The sequence below is a fragment of a genome, unplaced genomic scaffold (genome assembly GCF_019419815.1).
Source record: "Pyrus x bretschneideri cultivar Hongxiangsu unplaced genomic scaffold, Pyrus_bretschneideri_v1 Contig8, whole genome shotgun sequence".
In the NCBI taxonomy this organism is placed as follows: Eukaryota; Viridiplantae; Streptophyta; class Magnoliopsida; order Rosales; family Rosaceae; genus Pyrus; species Pyrus x bretschneideri.
Window position 1 is genome coordinate 2,139,931 of NW_025999820.1, and position 17,500 is coordinate 2,157,430.

General features: G+C 38.7%; 1 protein-coding gene and 1 pseudogene across 3 annotated transcripts; both read right to left on the bottom strand.

The window, feature by feature from the left end:
- Positions 1-1,321: 1,321 nt before the first annotated feature.
- On the bottom strand, positions 1,322-5,612 carry LOC103964633 (CRS2-associated factor 1, mitochondrial). 3 transcript variants are annotated; one of them, XR_007254942.1, is made up of 7 exons: positions 4,973-5,612; positions 4,176-4,303; positions 3,333-3,558; positions 3,117-3,244; positions 2,169-2,814; positions 1,870-1,950; positions 1,324-1,705 (listed from the first exon to the last, which is right to left on the bottom strand). XR_007254942.1 is itself a non-coding variant. In XM_009377572.3 (5 exons), exons 1-5 carry the CDS (start codon positions 5,514-5,516, stop codon positions 2,608-2,610), a joined length of 1,233 nt encoding a protein of 410 aa, XP_009375847.2. In that variant the 5' UTR covers positions 5,517-5,612; the 3' UTR covers positions 2,005-2,607. The 3 variants fall into 3 exon arrangements, 1 of the variants encoding a protein (XP_009375847.2); XR_007254941.1 differs by having other exon boundaries at positions 1,322-1,950; XM_009377572.3 differs by lacking the exons at positions 1,324-1,705; positions 1,870-1,950 and having other exon boundaries at positions 2,005-2,814.
- Positions 5,613-6,366: 754 nt separating this feature from the next.
- Positions 6,367-9,055, bottom strand: LOC125473220 (annotated as a pseudogene).
- Positions 9,056-17,500: the final 8,445 nt, after the last annotated feature.

Here is a 17,500-nt window from a genome sequence, read left to right on the forward strand (position 1 = left end):
GGATCCAACCAAGGCAAAGCCTAATTGTTTGGAAAGTTTTACATGGTAGTCTCCTCACTGATACAATGCTTCAACATATGGGATTTTCAATAGTTTCTCGTTGCTCATTTTGTATTTTTGTTGGGAGTTTCAATGATTTCTCATTGTTTTACATGGTCGTCTCCTTACTGATACAATGCTTTAACATATGGGATTTTCAATAGTTTCTCGTTGCTCATTTTGTATTTTTGCTGGGAGTTTCAATGGTTTCTCAATGCTCATTTTGTAAATTCTATTGTTGTGTCTCTATCTCACATTTTTTGGAAATGTTCTTGGAATGTGGGTCTTTGGTTTTGGTTGTTAGAGCTTTTTCATCATCCCTATCTTGTGGTTAATCAGTGCTACAGGTTTTTTATGGAACTTTTCTTACATCTTTTTCTGGTTCTACTCGAAAACTTTGGATTATAGCGGATTACACTTTGACTCGGCTCTAGTGTGTTTTTCAAGTGGTAGTAGCTTATCCTTGATGACTCAAGACTTAAACACCATTTCAAATAATCAGGACAAAGTCTAAAAATTTGGGTTTTTGAAGAATCTTATAGCTGTTTGGTATAATAGTATGTCCTGTATGTTGTTTGTACTCTCTTTCTCTCTGTCTTCAGCATTATTCTATATTGTCTAACAGCATTTCCAGTTGAGTCCCTATATAGGGACAACCACCATATAAAATGAGTATAAAATAAATATAGGGACAACGAATCTCCAATAAATCGAAAAGTGAGTTCCTAAAGTATTGGGACTCGCCAGATACTTGGTGTATGTCCCCACATATAGAGATTGAAATGGTGGACCCAATAAGACAATTTAAGTGGAAAAGCAGGCGTGGGTCCCAGTTACATGGCCTTGTCTTTTTTCCTTTTCTTTTCAACCGTTTAAAATGAAGGGTCCAGATTGATTCTTGCTTTTCAAATTCTTTTACTGTTGAAAGATCAACGATTCCAATTAAATACTGTTTTAATTTAGGTTACTCTTTCATGTTGGTTTTCATATTCTTTTGTTTTTTCTTTTCATCATGCCCTCGTTGAAATATTAATATTTTCAATTTGGGTTACTCTTTCATTTTTTTTCTCTCATCATTTCTATAAATACCAAATTATCAAACCAAAACTTACGACAACTTCATCTCCTATACTCAGTTCACTCGTACTCAATTCACTCATTCTAGTTACGTTTTTGTGAAAAAAAAAAAAATTAGTGTCAGAATTTGAATTTTTTTTGTTAAAATGTTCACAAAAATATTTTACGATAACGTAATGTTAACATAAACAAAAAATATGCACCTAATCAAATTATTACATAAAATTGTAAAAACCTCAAATTTAGGGATTCTACCATAAGGACTCTCCCAGTGAAGGCAATATTTCTTTCTTTAGGGACACAAAGATTGCCTTTAAATCTTTAAATGAGTACTCTAAAGTGGTGGTAGGAGTCCCTAAATAGGGACTCCCATTGGAGATGCTCTAAATAGGCAAATTCAGCAAACACCTTACCTTCAAAGGATGAGTTCAGAAATAGTAATCATTCGTCACCATAAAGTAATAGATCAAAAAACACAAGTTAGAACCAGTGCACCTTTTCCGACAAGTAGAAATTGAGGGAGCAACAAGATTAACAATGGCGCCGGCAAGTTTGTAGGAAATACGCCGGCGACGGAGACTTGAAGAGCCTGAGGTCACTATCAATACTCAGAGTCGGAGTTAACGCGTATTAATTAAATCCCTCCGAAGGACAATTGATTTGTGTGAATGCTTGCAGACAGTGAATACTAAATCCTCCAATAAAAATATGTACTCAACATAACTCTAGTTTGACTCTGCATCCCAGGCCTACCTGGAAAAGTTCTTGCGTCCAGACGCCCGTATAAGGGATCCTTGGTGTACAACCGGTGGTATAACCCCCATTAGTATCTCTCTCATGCAAAATCAGAAAAAGTAAGCACGCGGTATATAGAATAGAATCAACAGATGAACAAAGTGAAATCGAGATATATGCGCATACAGCAACCCCCATCATCATCATAGAGAAATGGAGGCAGTTGGATTCTTGAGGAGTCGCTTTCGTACAAAACTAATTACAATTTAAAACATGATCAATGCCTTGATAAAAAAGCTAGAACCAAAATACCACACCATTGCAGAATTAGGCTTGAGTTGATCCAAGTCTTGCCCAACAGGGATTGGTATCTCCGCCAAATGACAGTCGGATTCATGGAATCACTGTCTTACATGGACGGCAGCTTACAAATGGTGAAAATTGCATCCAAAGAATCTCTGCAATTCTTACCCCGTCTGTCACCTTATCTCAATACTTCAGTTGACAGTCATTTTCTTTTTCCATTTTGTGCTGCGACGAGAGGGAACAGTTTAGATCATGCCATCTAGTTTCACTGCACAACCCACAAGTTCACCCCAAATACTATTTCCAGGATATTCTGGACTGCCTCCATTTGGCTCTGCATGAATTCCGAATTTGCAATCGGGAGAAGGAAAGTTCGATCAAATCTGAGTCTCCAACCAACAACACCTATTGGCACCTGTATTTGCAGCAATGAAGTGACTACTCATCTTCTCAAGACGAGAATTCATTTAGGCTACTGTTGCCATCTGATTCTGACTTATCACACGCCTCTGTGCCAGAACCCAAATCACCTTCTGGACTATCGAACAGTTCTCGATCTGGAAGGAAGTATCCACCCTCTGGAGGCTTATAGTCCTTCCCTCTCCACACCACAATCTGTTCCTTCTCAAATGTCACCAGGATACAAGGAACAAGATCCTGTAGCAACAGTAAAGTTTAAATACGAGAACTTAATAAACAGAAGCAATCATGCTATTCATGCATGCAAATACACATTTAGGTTTCGAGCGCAGTTCGCATCGACAAAGCCATGAAAGTTGAGACAGCAAGAAACTATTATGGTCTTTCAGGATATTCAAGCAACTATTCCCATCATGAGACATGTCAGACAGGAAAGAAATGCAGTTGGAAATCCCCATGACTAGCCATTTGAATGCACTTTCAACTTGTACACAGAAGTAAGCTTAAGCAGAGAAGAAAAAACAGGTTTGACAAATTACCCGAAGTTTGCAGCCTATTTTCTTGTAATCACTCTTCTCAAATCCCTGGCAATCTATCCGAATCAGCTCACAGCAGAGAAAAGCATCTCTGACCATGGATACCAAACTACCATAATAACCATTCTTGGCTGCAGTTTCAACAAGATCGTAAATAATAAGTAGACATGCATCTCAATTCTCAAGTCATCAAGTCCATAAACCAGAAAAAGAATGTACCAAGTTTTGTTAAGGCAGGGACAGCTAATCCTCTCTTTCTCATTTCCTTTGTTTCCGCAATGCTTAGGCCATCAATTGTAGTTTTGATCAGCTTGGGATATACAGGCTCATGTGGTTTCCACAACATTAATGGAATCACGGGCCTCTTCTTGGGGTTATAATTCCTGCCTCTGTATAATACAAGTACACCACCATGTCTGTGGATGATTTTTCCAAAGGTTTTGTCCTGCAACATACACATGAAACCTGCATTTAGCATTTCTTCCAAGTTCCAAGAAATAATAGTGAATCCTGTAACCATTCTCATATATAACTCAATTCATCATGCAAAGACAGATTATATGTTGCATTTGATTTTTTATTGATTCAAAAAAGGTGCCTTTTTAGAATGTACCATAATGTGAAACATCAGTGTTACATTGTTTCAACACTTTCTCAATTACACAATCGCACCTTTGACCCCACAGAGGCCCTTCTTACAAACTGGGCAGCTCTTCCTACAGAGCTTCAAAATTTCATTTTTCATGGTCAAACATCCCCCCAGATAATGATGCCAAATGTCAAGGGCATCTATATTAAAATGTCAAACAAACTATAAAACCTTGCAACAAGGTTGATGATGGAATGTAGAAAAGAACTTTGATGCTTTAAAGAACTAAAAACCATATGCCAAGCAGGACTGTGCAATGAGTAGCATATAGCCGAGAATTCGTAAACGCAAAAAAGGGCCTATGTGGTACAGCACACATACCATATTGTAAAAGACTCGAGGAAAAGAGAAAAATGAAACGACAGTTGCATCAGAGGAAAGATACAGAGCAGTAATTAGAGAACATAAGATACCTCAAGCTGGTTGCAAACATTTTTCATGTCAACAGTCGGAACACCTATACATTTTATCCTCACTGCCTCATCGAATTTCCAATGGTTATGAATATCATTCAGCATATTGTGAGTTAAACCATCCCTCCCTACAAGAAATTAAATCATAATACACCATAAGACGATAACAGAGATAAATAAGAGGGGGAGATGAATAAACATAAAAGACACTGCTTATTCTTGTTTAGTAATTGCTTAGTGATATAAAAACCTTTAAACATTACAAGGGGGATTTTTTACGGAATAGGGATTGCATCAACCAGTTTGACAAAATAAATCAAACGAGAACGACCGGAAGAAGCAGACGCACCAAATAGAAACCAAGAACATAAGACCATACCCTTATTACTCACAAATCGCAGTAAAACCGAAATACAAAATACCATTATTATCAAATACTCTCCCCAGCTCCCATCTCAGAAACCTCAAAACCATAGCAATCAAAAGAAATAGCAGAACCCCAATCCAACAAAAACGGTAGAGAATACAAAAAGCTCAGACCCGAATAATCAAACAGAATCGAAATAGACAATGTACAATACCCTGAACCTCAAGCAACTCAATGCTATGTCAATTACAGCAAAACCTAATACCCAATTCATCGAGCATATTAAGCTATCCAAAAAGCCGAAATCTTCTCAATCAAACGAAAAGCGGAATAGCCCAATCATCGTAAAAACTCTACAATAAAGCAATTATCAATTCCCCACATTCCTCAATCCAACAAAGCTAATGAAACACAAAGCAAAAATTCATACCCAAATTAATTTGCCTCTTGGTTTTGGGCCTCTGGCACTTTTCCACCAAGATTTTCCTCTCAGCGGGACTGAGAGGCTCTCCCTGAACCTTCTCTCTCCTCCTCCTCCTCTTCTCCTCCAACTTCGGGTCCTCCTCCACTCCCTCCACCGACCGCACCTTCGAGTCCACGGCCGGGGCACACACTCCGATCCACTCGCGGTCGATTCGGCCCGGCCCAAAAGGCGAGTACTTGGGCTCCCGCAGCCCGATGGGTCTCACAGCCGGGTTGCTCTCGGTGTAGCTGTACCTGAAATCGAAGGGCAAATCAGAATGTATCGGCTTCTGACCCGTACGGTCGAGGGACGACGGCGGGCGGTACTGGGGTTTCTGCTTTTTCTTGGGGATATGATCAGGGTTAGGGTTATGGTCTTGGGGGTTTGGGGAAAGGGAGGGTGGGGGTTTGAAGGAGTAGCGGTCGTGGAGTTTCGAGGGGTTGCAGAGGTGGCGCGTGAGAAGGCGTTCGAGTGGGTTTGGCTTTTGGCGGGAGAGCTTGGTGAGAAACATGGAGGGCTTTTCTTCGATGTGTGATGATTGAGTGTGAGCGGAAAGGGCGAGCAGAACGCGAGCGAAAACTAAAACACCTCTCCGGGGCTTTTCTTGGATATGTGATGATTGTGTAAATAATTTAGAAATTATATATCAAGATTTATTAAAATCAATGTTCTGTTTAGTTTTTTTGTATGTCGTAAATATTTGATAGTTGTATTGTTAATTGAAACTTGATTTCTGATCATTTTAACTGATACAATTAAATTTAAATACAATTGTAGAAGCATTAGTAATATTTTTATCATTGTTCTTATTACACTTTCATTTTCTTGTTGATAAAGATTGAGGATTCAAATTTAACAATTCTTTTGATTTTCGAGTATTTTGATTTTAGTAAGGGATAATACTTTTTGATTCAACTCAATTAAAAAATGTCACGTGGTATTTTGTTTTTTTTTTAAAAACATGTTCATTATTTTTTAAAACAATAAACATGTGTTCAAATATTATTGGACAAAATAAAAAAGTGAGTGGACGAGTGAGCCCTGTATAGGTTTTCTGAACTCTAGGTATCGTTCGGTATGCAGACGGGATGGGACGGGATAGGACAGGACAGAACGGAATGGAGCGGGAGCAAGGATGCCCTGGGATGGAAACAAGGAGGAAGAAGAAGGAGACGAAGAGGTTATAATTTTGTGTTCCACGAATGTGGAACGAGTCGTTCCAAGGGACTGAGGTGGAACGAAAATTCACCCCAAACTCGTCCCATGAAACAGCTCGTTCCATCCGTTTTAGGCACACCAAACGTGGGACGGAACGTCTTGTCCCACTCTGTTCCGTCCCGTCCCACGTACCAAACGGTACCCTACAGAACAAATAGATTTTATTAACCATTTGCCTTGTTGACTAAGGAAATGAGTAGTATCATTCGAATCCCCTTAAGGTAACGTAGAAATGGTGATCAACCTTCGATTTCTGGTTCGTGTTCTTTGTTTCGCTTTGCAACCAGTGAGGTGTGAATTTACATAACATGGAAGAAAGACGAGAAAATTTACAGAACCAAACATCTTCAGTCGCTTTATTCATTGTAAATCATGCAACTTTCCAAACAAATACCAACAGCGATATGGCAGTTCTTCATCCTTCTCTTCTCTCATCACTTCATCTATCGAATCAATTGTTTGTACCCTGCATTGAGTGGTTTCTGTATGAATAATCGCCATCGGAGAAAAACCATAACGATTGCATGCAAGATGGTACACAAAATTATGAAGGAACTAACCTGCAAATAGAAATCTATTCAATCATTCACCACTTCAGAAAGCAATGGTTTATTTGAGAAGAAAGCCTCCAAATTCGCTACTGCTAGATCACTCAAATCCTTGAAATAGTCTTCTGTCGTAGCAGCTTGATGCAGTGACAGGACAACATTATCGAGTCCAAAGAACTCCTTCGGAACTTCAGACTCATTCTCAAACACATCCAAGCCATCCAAGCCAGCACCCTTGATCTCTCCTTGCACCAAACACTGCACCATTTCCTTCTGATCGATAATAGCTCCACGCCCTACATTAACAGTCACCCCCTATCTTCCCAATGCCAACGAGACTTTCTTGTTAATCATGTGGTGGGTTTGAGCATTCAACGTGCAGCGAACGACAAGCACGTCGCTATTAGCTGTAACTTCACAAACATCGGAATAGAAAGGGTACGAAACAGATGGTTTTTCCTTCCTTGAATTGTACAAGATAATGCAATCAAATGCCTCAAGTCTTTTAGCAACTTCTAAGCTACGATGATAGGGGCCCGTGAAAACCATTGGAGAAGAAAATGGGGATAGAGTGATAGTGGATTCTACTGTACTTGTTTATTCTCTGTGCGAAAGGATTGTCAGCGTTAATAGCTTAGAGGGCACGGCAGAGAATGATACAAGGCGTCTCCATATGTACGGAAGCACAGGTAATTAGTCATTTGCTATTTGCATATGATAATTTACTATTTTGTCGAGCAACGGAATTGGACTACAGGCAAGTACGAGAGGTCTTAAAGATTTATGAACATGCTTCAAGGCAAAAGGTAAACCTCAAGAAAAGTGAGTCTTGTTTTAGCAGAAATGTGAAGTGATCAGTACACCGAAAGCTTGCTAGGATCCTTAGTGTGAGCCGTGTGGAGAGACATAAAAAATACCTTGGTATGCCAACATTTATGGGGAGGAACATAAGCTTGTGCTTTGGGTATCTAAAAGATCGTTTATGGAAAACGTTAAAGAGTTAGAAGGGTCAGATGCTAAGTACAGCTGGGAAAAAGGTGTTGGTGAAAGCAGTGGCTCAAGCAATCCCTAACTACTCGATGAGTTGTTTTCTTCTTCCCAAAACCTTCTGTGATGGCTTAAACAAGTTAATTGCATCCTACTAGTAGAATGGTGACGAAAGAGAAAAGAAACTGCACTAGTGCTCTTAGGAACACCTTTGTAATCCAAAGAATATGGGTGGACTTGGGTTTCAACTCTTATATGCATTCAATTTCAGTATGTTAGCAAAGCAGGGGTGGCAATTGATGGCAGACCCTCACTCTCTGGTTTCTACAGTTCTAAAGGCTAAGTACTTTTAGAATAGCTCTTTTATGGAGACCCCATTGAAATCTGGAGCATCATATGTTTGGAAAAGCATTTGCACGGCAAGGAAAGTTTTAAGCTTGGGTCTAAGATGGCAGGTAGGCACTGGGCAATCCATCTATATATGGGATGACCCTTGGATTCCCATCCCATCTTGATTTCGCCCATATTCACCCAAACTAGCGGGATGCATGGTGGCAATGGTAAATGAGTTGATCGATCCAATTGCAAAAGGTTGGAAGATTGATATTCTAGAAAAGCTCTTCTTTACTGAGGAGGTAAATTTGATTTGGACAATTCCACTAAGTGTTCGAAATCTGTCGGATCACTTGTTGTGGCACCATGAAAGACATGGAAAGTTTATGGTCAGGTCGGCCTACCATGTGGCGAGAAATTGGCTACAACCCACAAACTGGGGGGCGTCATCCCCTAACTCTGATGGTTCTAAGATCTGAGCAAAAGTATGGAGTGTAAACGTGCCACTGAAAGTTAAAATCTGCGTATGGCAACTTGCCAATGAGTTGGTTCCTACTAAGGCTAACTTGGCGGCAAGACATATTACCACAGATGTGGAATGTGTATTGTGTGGTGTGTATGGGGAATCTACCATCCACCTAATGAAGGAATGCCATTATGCGAAATGTGCGTGGATAAGCTCGCAGGTGGGTCCACTTTTGAGGAACACTCACCTTCCATCCTTCATGATATGAATCAATGAGATTGTGGATCTGATACCTAAGGCCAGCTTTGATGTTTTCTTATGGTTTATTAGGCACTGTAAGGGACACAAAACAAGAAACTCTAGGACAATAAGCTGGTGTCTCCTGAGATATGCACTGCTAGTGTTATTCAATGGTAGTTGGAGTTTACCAGAATCACAGATGCAGGTGCGGAACAAGACAACAAATTGAGAAGCACCCCCAGATAGATTGTCCCACCCTAGGGGCGATGATAGGAGCATATTCATGCGACTTAATTAGCTTGTTCTCGTGCATTTATGTTGTGTTTACTTAGTTGTTTTAGTGTTTAAGGCCACTTTTGTGTATTTTCAGATTATAAGGCCAAAGTGTGCAAGAAGATGCAAATTGGAGTCCTTTGGAGCGAAAGATGAACGAATGAGTTGAAGACTTGAAGAAACGACGAATTCCTACGCCAACGATGAATTCTTACCAAAACGAATCCTACTCAAACAAGGCTTCCTATTTTAGGAAAGTTGACCCTAAGTTTCCCGTTTTGGTAACCTTTCCTAATCTTAAACGTTCGTATTTTCTAGCCACTTTGAAGTCCTTGTAGGCGCTTTAGGACACAAAACCAAGGCCCTAGCCGCACCATTTTAATCTTCCCCCTTTAATTTCTGATTTTTCCTAAATTCTAGAAGCCTTTGAATTTATTTTAGTTAATAAAAATAAGCTAGGAACCAAACATATTTAAAACTCTAGGTTTTACATACTTAGCCGCACCTTTCCATATCCTCCCCTTTAATCCGTAGCTTTCCATTTTATTTTCATTTTTATAATAAAACAAAACAGCCACAAAAATCCCAAATTCCCTAAAAGCCGTGCCCCCCCCCCCCCATTTTTACCATGCACCCTAATTTCAACCTAGCAGCCGCAAATCCCATTTCTTTTGTCTCATATCATGCAGCCACCAAAAGATTTTTCTACCACCTAAGCCGTAGCCTTCATAAGACCATTCCAAATCAGCCGCAAAAATTCCATATTCACTTATTCCTCCTTGAGCCGCAAACTGCCATTCACCTTTTCTCCATCACAGCCGCAACCAATCAAACCCTAACACACTTTCACCCTAACACTAATCAGCCACCATCGACCCTAATATTCTATTCCATGTTTCCTCCCTAAGCGGCAAGAATTCACAAAAAGAAACATAAAAAAAAACCTAGCCGCAAAAAGCCATTAACCTTTGTTCTCCATTCCAGCCGCAAATCTCATTAATCCCACCATTCATCACTTTTTCCCATTCACACCATATTGCCGTGCATGCCATAACCCTAATCATTTTTAGCCACTTTTTCCCATCAAAAACCCAATCTTCACGCAGCCACCTTCACACCATATTCTCTTCAATCCGTGCATCCATTCACCCAAAATCTCCCATATTCTCTCCATTGCCGTGCTATCCCCCTTCCATTCCAGGAATTTCCACACACTTCCCATCATTGCCGCAGCAAGGAGAAGAGGAAAGAGGAGCTTCGACACGCACCAATTCACGTGGATTCGTTGGGCGTTCTAGGTGTAATCAATCCTTTGTGCTTTATGTTTAAATTCATTTGTAATTCTCTTTTTGTGACCATGAGAGGCTAAATCCCCCTAGTTAGCTAGGGGGTGATTCGAAACCATGTTTATGCTTGCAATATGAATTGATTATATTTGGTTGGAATTTCATAAGTTGTGGATTCAATTTGTTTAACTGCTTGATCGATAACTTATTTATGTATGTTGATTGAGAGTGCACGCTTAATTTTCATGCATGAATATGACGCTAGAATATAAGTGAATTTCACCTAATAGTTATGAACTTATTTTCACAAGTAGTGGAGGTTGCTTATAAACAATCGCGTTAAATAAATTCTTGGCATAAGTTTCATGCAATCATAGTAACGAATGCCTCGTCAATACTTATAGTTTTCATGTTGCTTAATGATTCTTGCTTGTATCTCTATTATGCAATTCATGTAAGGAACTTGTGGGGAATGCTTTGGGTTGTCGCATGCAATCATCCAATTCATTAACTTAAGGAAAACTTGACGGTTAATTTAAGCGGACCTAATTAACCCGGGGTGTTGAGTTTCATAATTTATCGAAAGACCAACTGAAAATCATTTTGTATGCAAGTGTAACATGTGTGGAGAAGAACCTTCTAGCTAGCATTCATTCCATATTTCATCACTTTCATATTTAAATTCTGCCTTTAAATTATAATCTGTGCATTTAATTTGTTTTCGTCAAAACTACAATCCCCCTTTACCTTAGTGTCTAATTTAGTTAGAAAGTGTCTTAATTTGTGTTTATAAGTGTTTTGTATTCTTTGAGTCTTTTGATTTGTTTGAGTGTTTTTATTGTTAGTTTTGCATTCTTTGAGTCTAGTTTAGTGTTTCAAACTTTATTTTACGTTTTTGAGTCAGTTTCCAAGTGATTTTACAATCCCTCCTAATCCTCGGTTAAGAACGATCCCTACTTATTTATATACTACAATTGTCACAAGAGGGTTTTAATTTGTGTGCTTACTTAGTTTGCATAAAAAATTTTGAGACTTAAGTTAAATGTTGATGGGTCCTAGAATGCAGAGAGCCCAGCTGCTGGTTTTGGTGCCATTATCAGGGATGGTGATGGTTTATTTGTGGCTGCTAGTATTGGAAGTTTCGAATATATAGCCTCCTCGTTGCTCTCGGAAGCTATGGAAATGAAGGCAGGTTTGCTATAAGCGATTGACAGGGGTTATCAATTCCTTATTATTGAAACCGACTCGCTTCAGATTGTAGAGGCGCTAAGGGATCCTATCCTCAATTTGCAAAGCTCTACTCAATACAATCACTGAAGCAAATATCACCCACATTCGCCGAAACACAAACGATGTTGCTTACTACCTTGCAAAAGTCAGCCTATCTTTGATGCAAAGCTGTGAATGGATCGGTTCTCCACCTAGTATCATAATTGATATAATTGTTGAGGACTGTAAGTAGCTCTATGTTTAGAGATGGATCAACCTTTGTAATGCAATTAATGATGAAATGAAATCTACTATTGTATCTTTAAAAAAAAAAAAAAAAATTCACAATAATAATTTTTTTTATGATAGCTTTCTTTAATATATTTTCACAATTATTTTTTTTATGATAGCAATGCTGAAGTGGATGTGTCATTATTATTTTAATTAAAAAAATATTTACCTTAGAACCGAGTAAAATCTCCTCTGCTAACCGAATACCCATCTCTAACAAATCGATTCACGGCCGAAATATTCCTCATGACGTCCAGAAATAACCCCACGGCCATGTCAGCGACATCAGCAGAAAAGACTAGAAAGGAATTCACAATGCGCACGTCATGTGCTTGACACGCAGCCAAGTCAACATGCTCAAGGCCTGGGCTAAGAGTAATTACAAGCTTCAAGGAAGGGAGCATTTGGAGGAGCTGGAGTGTGATGGGGGTTCCGAGGGAAGAGGTGAGGTGGACCTGGGCGGAGGTAGCTTGGGATTGGAGGAACTGGGGCTGAGGAAGAGGGGAGTCCCAGGCTTTTGGGGCTAAATTTTAACATTTAATTTCATAAATGTTTGTTTCTATGAAAAAAATTCAAATATAACAAAAACCTTAGTTGAACAGACCCGTATACCGTCAAACGGTAAACCTAATTACACTTAACAAAAACACTTCCTGATCATCCACAATTTGCAGACATGTTGTTCGAACTAGTAAGGTATATATCTTTTACAACCTCAACTCTAATCAAAGTCACTCCCTTCATCAACCAGTACCTTTTTATGTCAACCACGAATCTCAAAGTTGTCATATGGTGAACAAATTCGACTTACAATTCATAAAGTGTGCAACTTATTAGTAAATTTTGTTCAATTTATTGGAGAATTTCACTATGAATTCCTAACGATGTGTTTTATTTGGAACGAAGTGTCAAAGTATTGTGAAGAAAAGCTGTGCACTATCAATACGTCCATTTGCATCTCATGTATAGACTTGGAGCATTAATTCAAGGAGAGATCTGCTTATGGATTAAAAACAACTAGGGTTTTGATGACACTAAACTAGTGTGAAACTAATCCAATTTTTTTCACGTATGTGCCTGCTGTTGTGAAACCCAGCAACATGAGTGTTTTGATGAGTCCGTCGGTCCCTACGAAACTGAACTCCAGTTGGGTTCTCTTTAATTTATATCATCAATCACTCCACAAAGAAAATTTTGGTTTATTTCACACTGGTTGAAAACAGGTATGTTTTGTTGGATTTCTGGAGTTTGTACGAATTAGAACATGAATAGAGAGAGAAGAAGATTGAAAACAAGTTTGTTGTGACTGTTGAACACCCACAACTCCACAATGTTTACCAATTCCCCTCGCGATCTCGCTCAATGCAGTCAAGGAACCTATATTTGGCAAGCGTACTCAACTTGGGATTTCTACACATCTTGCACCTCTTACTCATAGCACAACAAGTGGGGGGCCATTTGTGGAGTTAAAAATTATTCAAAAAATCTTGGAGCTGACACGTGGACTTTTGAATTGACGAGGCTCACTTTCGTTCCATGCGTAGTTCAACCAACGAAGAAGGCCTGAGTTGCTAACTACAATTCTTCAATCTCTTATACCCATGTCAAGGAGATAAGGTAAGTGAATTAAAGGTAAAATGAATAATTAACTCTTATCTTTAAGCTTTCCTAGATGAAGACATATTCTTTTATTCAGGGAAACACAATCAATCAAATTCAATCAAGGTTTCTCCAAAACTAATTCTTAGATATTATAAAAATTAATGATTAACTCTTATCTTTAAGTTTTCCTAGTTGAAGACATATTCCTTTATTCAAGGAAACATAATCAATCAAATTCAATCAAGGTTTCTCCAAAGATAATTCTTAGGTGTTATTATTTATTTAGTAATATCTCTTGGGATTACTCTCAAGCATTTTTAAGATATCTCAACATATTAAAGATTCTTTACTATTGCATTCAATGGATACACACTTTGGCCAATAGGATGCTAACACATGGCATGGAATCCCCAACACATATGGTTGGCCCTAACTCCAATAAATACCCTATCACCAATTTATTTGCTCGTAAGTTGATTATACGTAATTCAACCATAAATCTCTCTCTATTTTCAGATAAATTAACTTAGGCATCAGAGGTTCAATGGCCAAACCCCCTTTTGGGCATGTAACTTTGGATGTTAACTGAAGGTATCTCTTTGTTTTGTAGGTACAATTTCGTTAAATTCGAAGACATCAAAATTTTTTACCACATCCACCATGTCGCTTGTCAGACCATCAAACCCAATGTTCAACATATGATGGCTGAACACGAAAAAAAAAAATCTTTAATTCCCTCAAGTTTTTATGCAACATGTCACACTCTTAGCCTCAATTGAACCCTAACCTCCTAATTAGCTTTGCACCAACCCTAAAATGATAAGAGACCCTAAATTTGGTTTTCCCCGAGTTACCAAGCATGGCGCCTATATTAATTCAATCTATGGTCTTTTAGGGCCTTTACTGATATCCTGCCTTGTGATGCTCATATCTTGGTACTCCATCCTATAGTCTAATTTGCTTTTCTTTCTTTCCATTTTTTTTTTTTGTGCCTCTTTGATACATTGACTAAAACTACTTTACATAATGTTGAAATATCTCTTGGAGAATAAAGTTTTATATCTAAAATATAAGATAATATGCAGTTTGCAGCTTATATATGGGAAGTTCACATAAGCCATCACCAAGGTCTTTTGAAATAAAACCTCATACTTAGCATTAAAATAATGGTTAAGCTTAGCACAATATCAATAATGTAGACGAGGTCTATGTTGAACCTTAAAACTTATCAATATTCACACATAAAAAACAATAACGTCCTCATTATTTCCTCTGTTATGGCTTATGTTAATCAGATATGGAGAGAAAAGGGGCGCACGGTGGACAAAGAGTAGGGAGAGAGATGTGTTTGTAGGGTTGTGTAGAGGATGTGCTATTCCCCCTACGCAGTGCCTTTATTTATAGTAATAAAGGAGGGAAGAATCATTCTCCTGCAAGGAATACAAGTCCTAATATGAAAGAATAACTAGCATCAAATCTAATCTAGGATTTACACAATCACACTTACATACAATGTTTATAACACTCCTCCTTGAGTGTGTAAATACTCAAGTAGATTTGGCATCATGTAAAGTTGAGGAAGTCAACTCATCGGCACTGATTCTGAGAACACGCTAGTCTCAAAGTAAAGTAGGAACTTGCATATGAAACTAAGTCTCACAAAAAACCCAATGGCTATGGTAAAACCCAAGTTGGGGCAAAAACCCATAGTCTAAGAAAAATGTGTAAGTAATGCAAAGTCAAATGAAATGTCTACGAGACATCATCAGGGATATGATCAACCCAAGGTGGGTACCTTGTCAAAACCTCATTAGGTAGCACAAAACCCAGAGGGAAAAAAATGCTCTTAATCGTGGGGAAAAAAAGTACATTAAGATCAAGCAAGTATATTGCAGGATACTCCCCTTGAGTTTGACATTCCAAAGAGAACTAACAATGTTACAACCCAGAAAGTTTACGCATACCTATTCCTTGAACAAGCTTCTAAAATGTCGCCTTCGGTAGTGATTTGGTGAAGAGGTCGGCCAGACGGTCTTGTGAATGGATTTGCATGACTTCAATCTTCTGATGCTCTTACTATTGATGTAAGAAGAAGAACTTCAGCACAATGTGCTTGGTGTTGTCTCTTTTAATGTAACCCTCCTTAAGCTATTTAATATCTTCATATATCATCGCCAAGACATCAATGACGGGGTAAAAATTGTAGAAGCTTCGAATATAGCCCTCAACTGCTCTCAGTCAGAAGCATTCCTGAGTTGCTTCGTGTAAGGCAAGAATTTCAGCATGGTTAGACGAAGTGGCAACTAAGGTTTGTTTAGTTGACCTCCAAGAGATTGCAATGCCTCCAGTGGTAAAGATGTAACCCATTTGAGAGTGCGCCTTATGCAGATCAAATAAGTATTATGCAGGCATAACCAACAAGGCGAGAATTGACTCAAGATAAGGGGGTGTAGCATTACTCGAGGATTCGTAGGCATAAAACAAGCCTAGATTCGTAGTACCCTTAAGGTAATGGAAGATGTCTTTAACACCAGTCCAGTGTCTGTGTGTAGGTTCTTTACTATATCTTGCCAAAATATTATCAGCGAAGGAGATGTCGGGTCTAGTGCATTGAGCTAAGTACAATAAACTACTTATTGCACTTAGATAAGAAACTTCAGGTTCCAAAATCTCTTCATCATCCTCCTTCGGATGGAAGGGATCTCATTTTGCATCTAGTGATCGAACGACCATAAGAGTACTCAAAGGCTTCACTTTATCCTTATTAAAGCGGCGCAACACCTTCTAGGTGTAGTTCGATTGATGTACTAAGATTCCATCTGACGGTGCTCTATCTCGAGATCGAGATAGTATCGAGTTTTTCCTAAATCTTTCATCTCAAATTCTGACTTCAGGTGTGCGACAATTCTCTTGAGCTTTTCAATAGTTCCGATGAGATTCATGTCGTCGACATAAACTACAACTATTGCAAAATCGGAATGTGACTTCTTAATGAACACATAAGGGCATAGTTTATTGTTCACATATCCCTAACCAGTAAAATACTCACTCAAACGGTTATACCACATTCTGCCTGATTGCTTCAAACCATAGAGTGAACGGCTCAGCCAAATTGAGAGCGTGTTTTAGGGTTTGGAAATATTTGATTCAATTAATGGAAGTCCATCGGGAACTTTCATATAAATTTCCGTATCAAGATCCCCATAGAGATATGCAGTTACTACGTCCATCAGCTACATACTTAGTTTTTCGAAAACTACCAAACTGATAAGGTAGCGAAAAAGTAATCACATCCATAAAGGGTGAATAAGTTTTGTCATAGTCAATCCCTAAGCATTGTGAGAAGCCTTACGCAACAAGTCGAGCTTTGTAACGCACAATTTCATTCTTCTCATTACGCTTCTAAACGAAAACCCACTTATAACCAACGAGCTTCACATGTGGAGAAGTAGGAGCTACAAGTCTAAACACCTTACATTTCATAAGCGAATCGAGTTTGACTTAGATTGCTTGTTTCCAATTTGACCAATCAGTTCTACGTTAACATCCATCAACAAAACATGGTTCAATGTCATCGCTCAACATGATCTCAGTAGCTACTGCATATGCTAATACATCGTCAATGTTCATCTCATTTCTACACTAAACATCATCCAAGCTAGCATAATGGACCAAAATCTCTCGATTCACGAGAGGTCGATTCGTCTTTTCAAAGACGTTTCTGTACTTTAGAATTTCTTCATGAGTTGGATAGAATGAGTAGGCGATAGTTGGATTCATGGTAAGCTCAACAGCCTGTGATATGGGTTTCCTCTTCCAGAGGCATAAATCCTTTGAACCAAAAGGTCTACCATGCTTTTGCGTAGAGGCAGAGGATTGACTAGCTGCTAATGTACGTGAATCGACCAAAGTGGCATCCAAGGCCTTGAGGAGGAAAGTCCGTCATACATTTGGTACATCTATCTTTGCAAACACATTCATAGCTAGAATATATGTTCTTGTCACTCGCGCTAGATTTGTGAATGCATCTGGCATGCTTTGA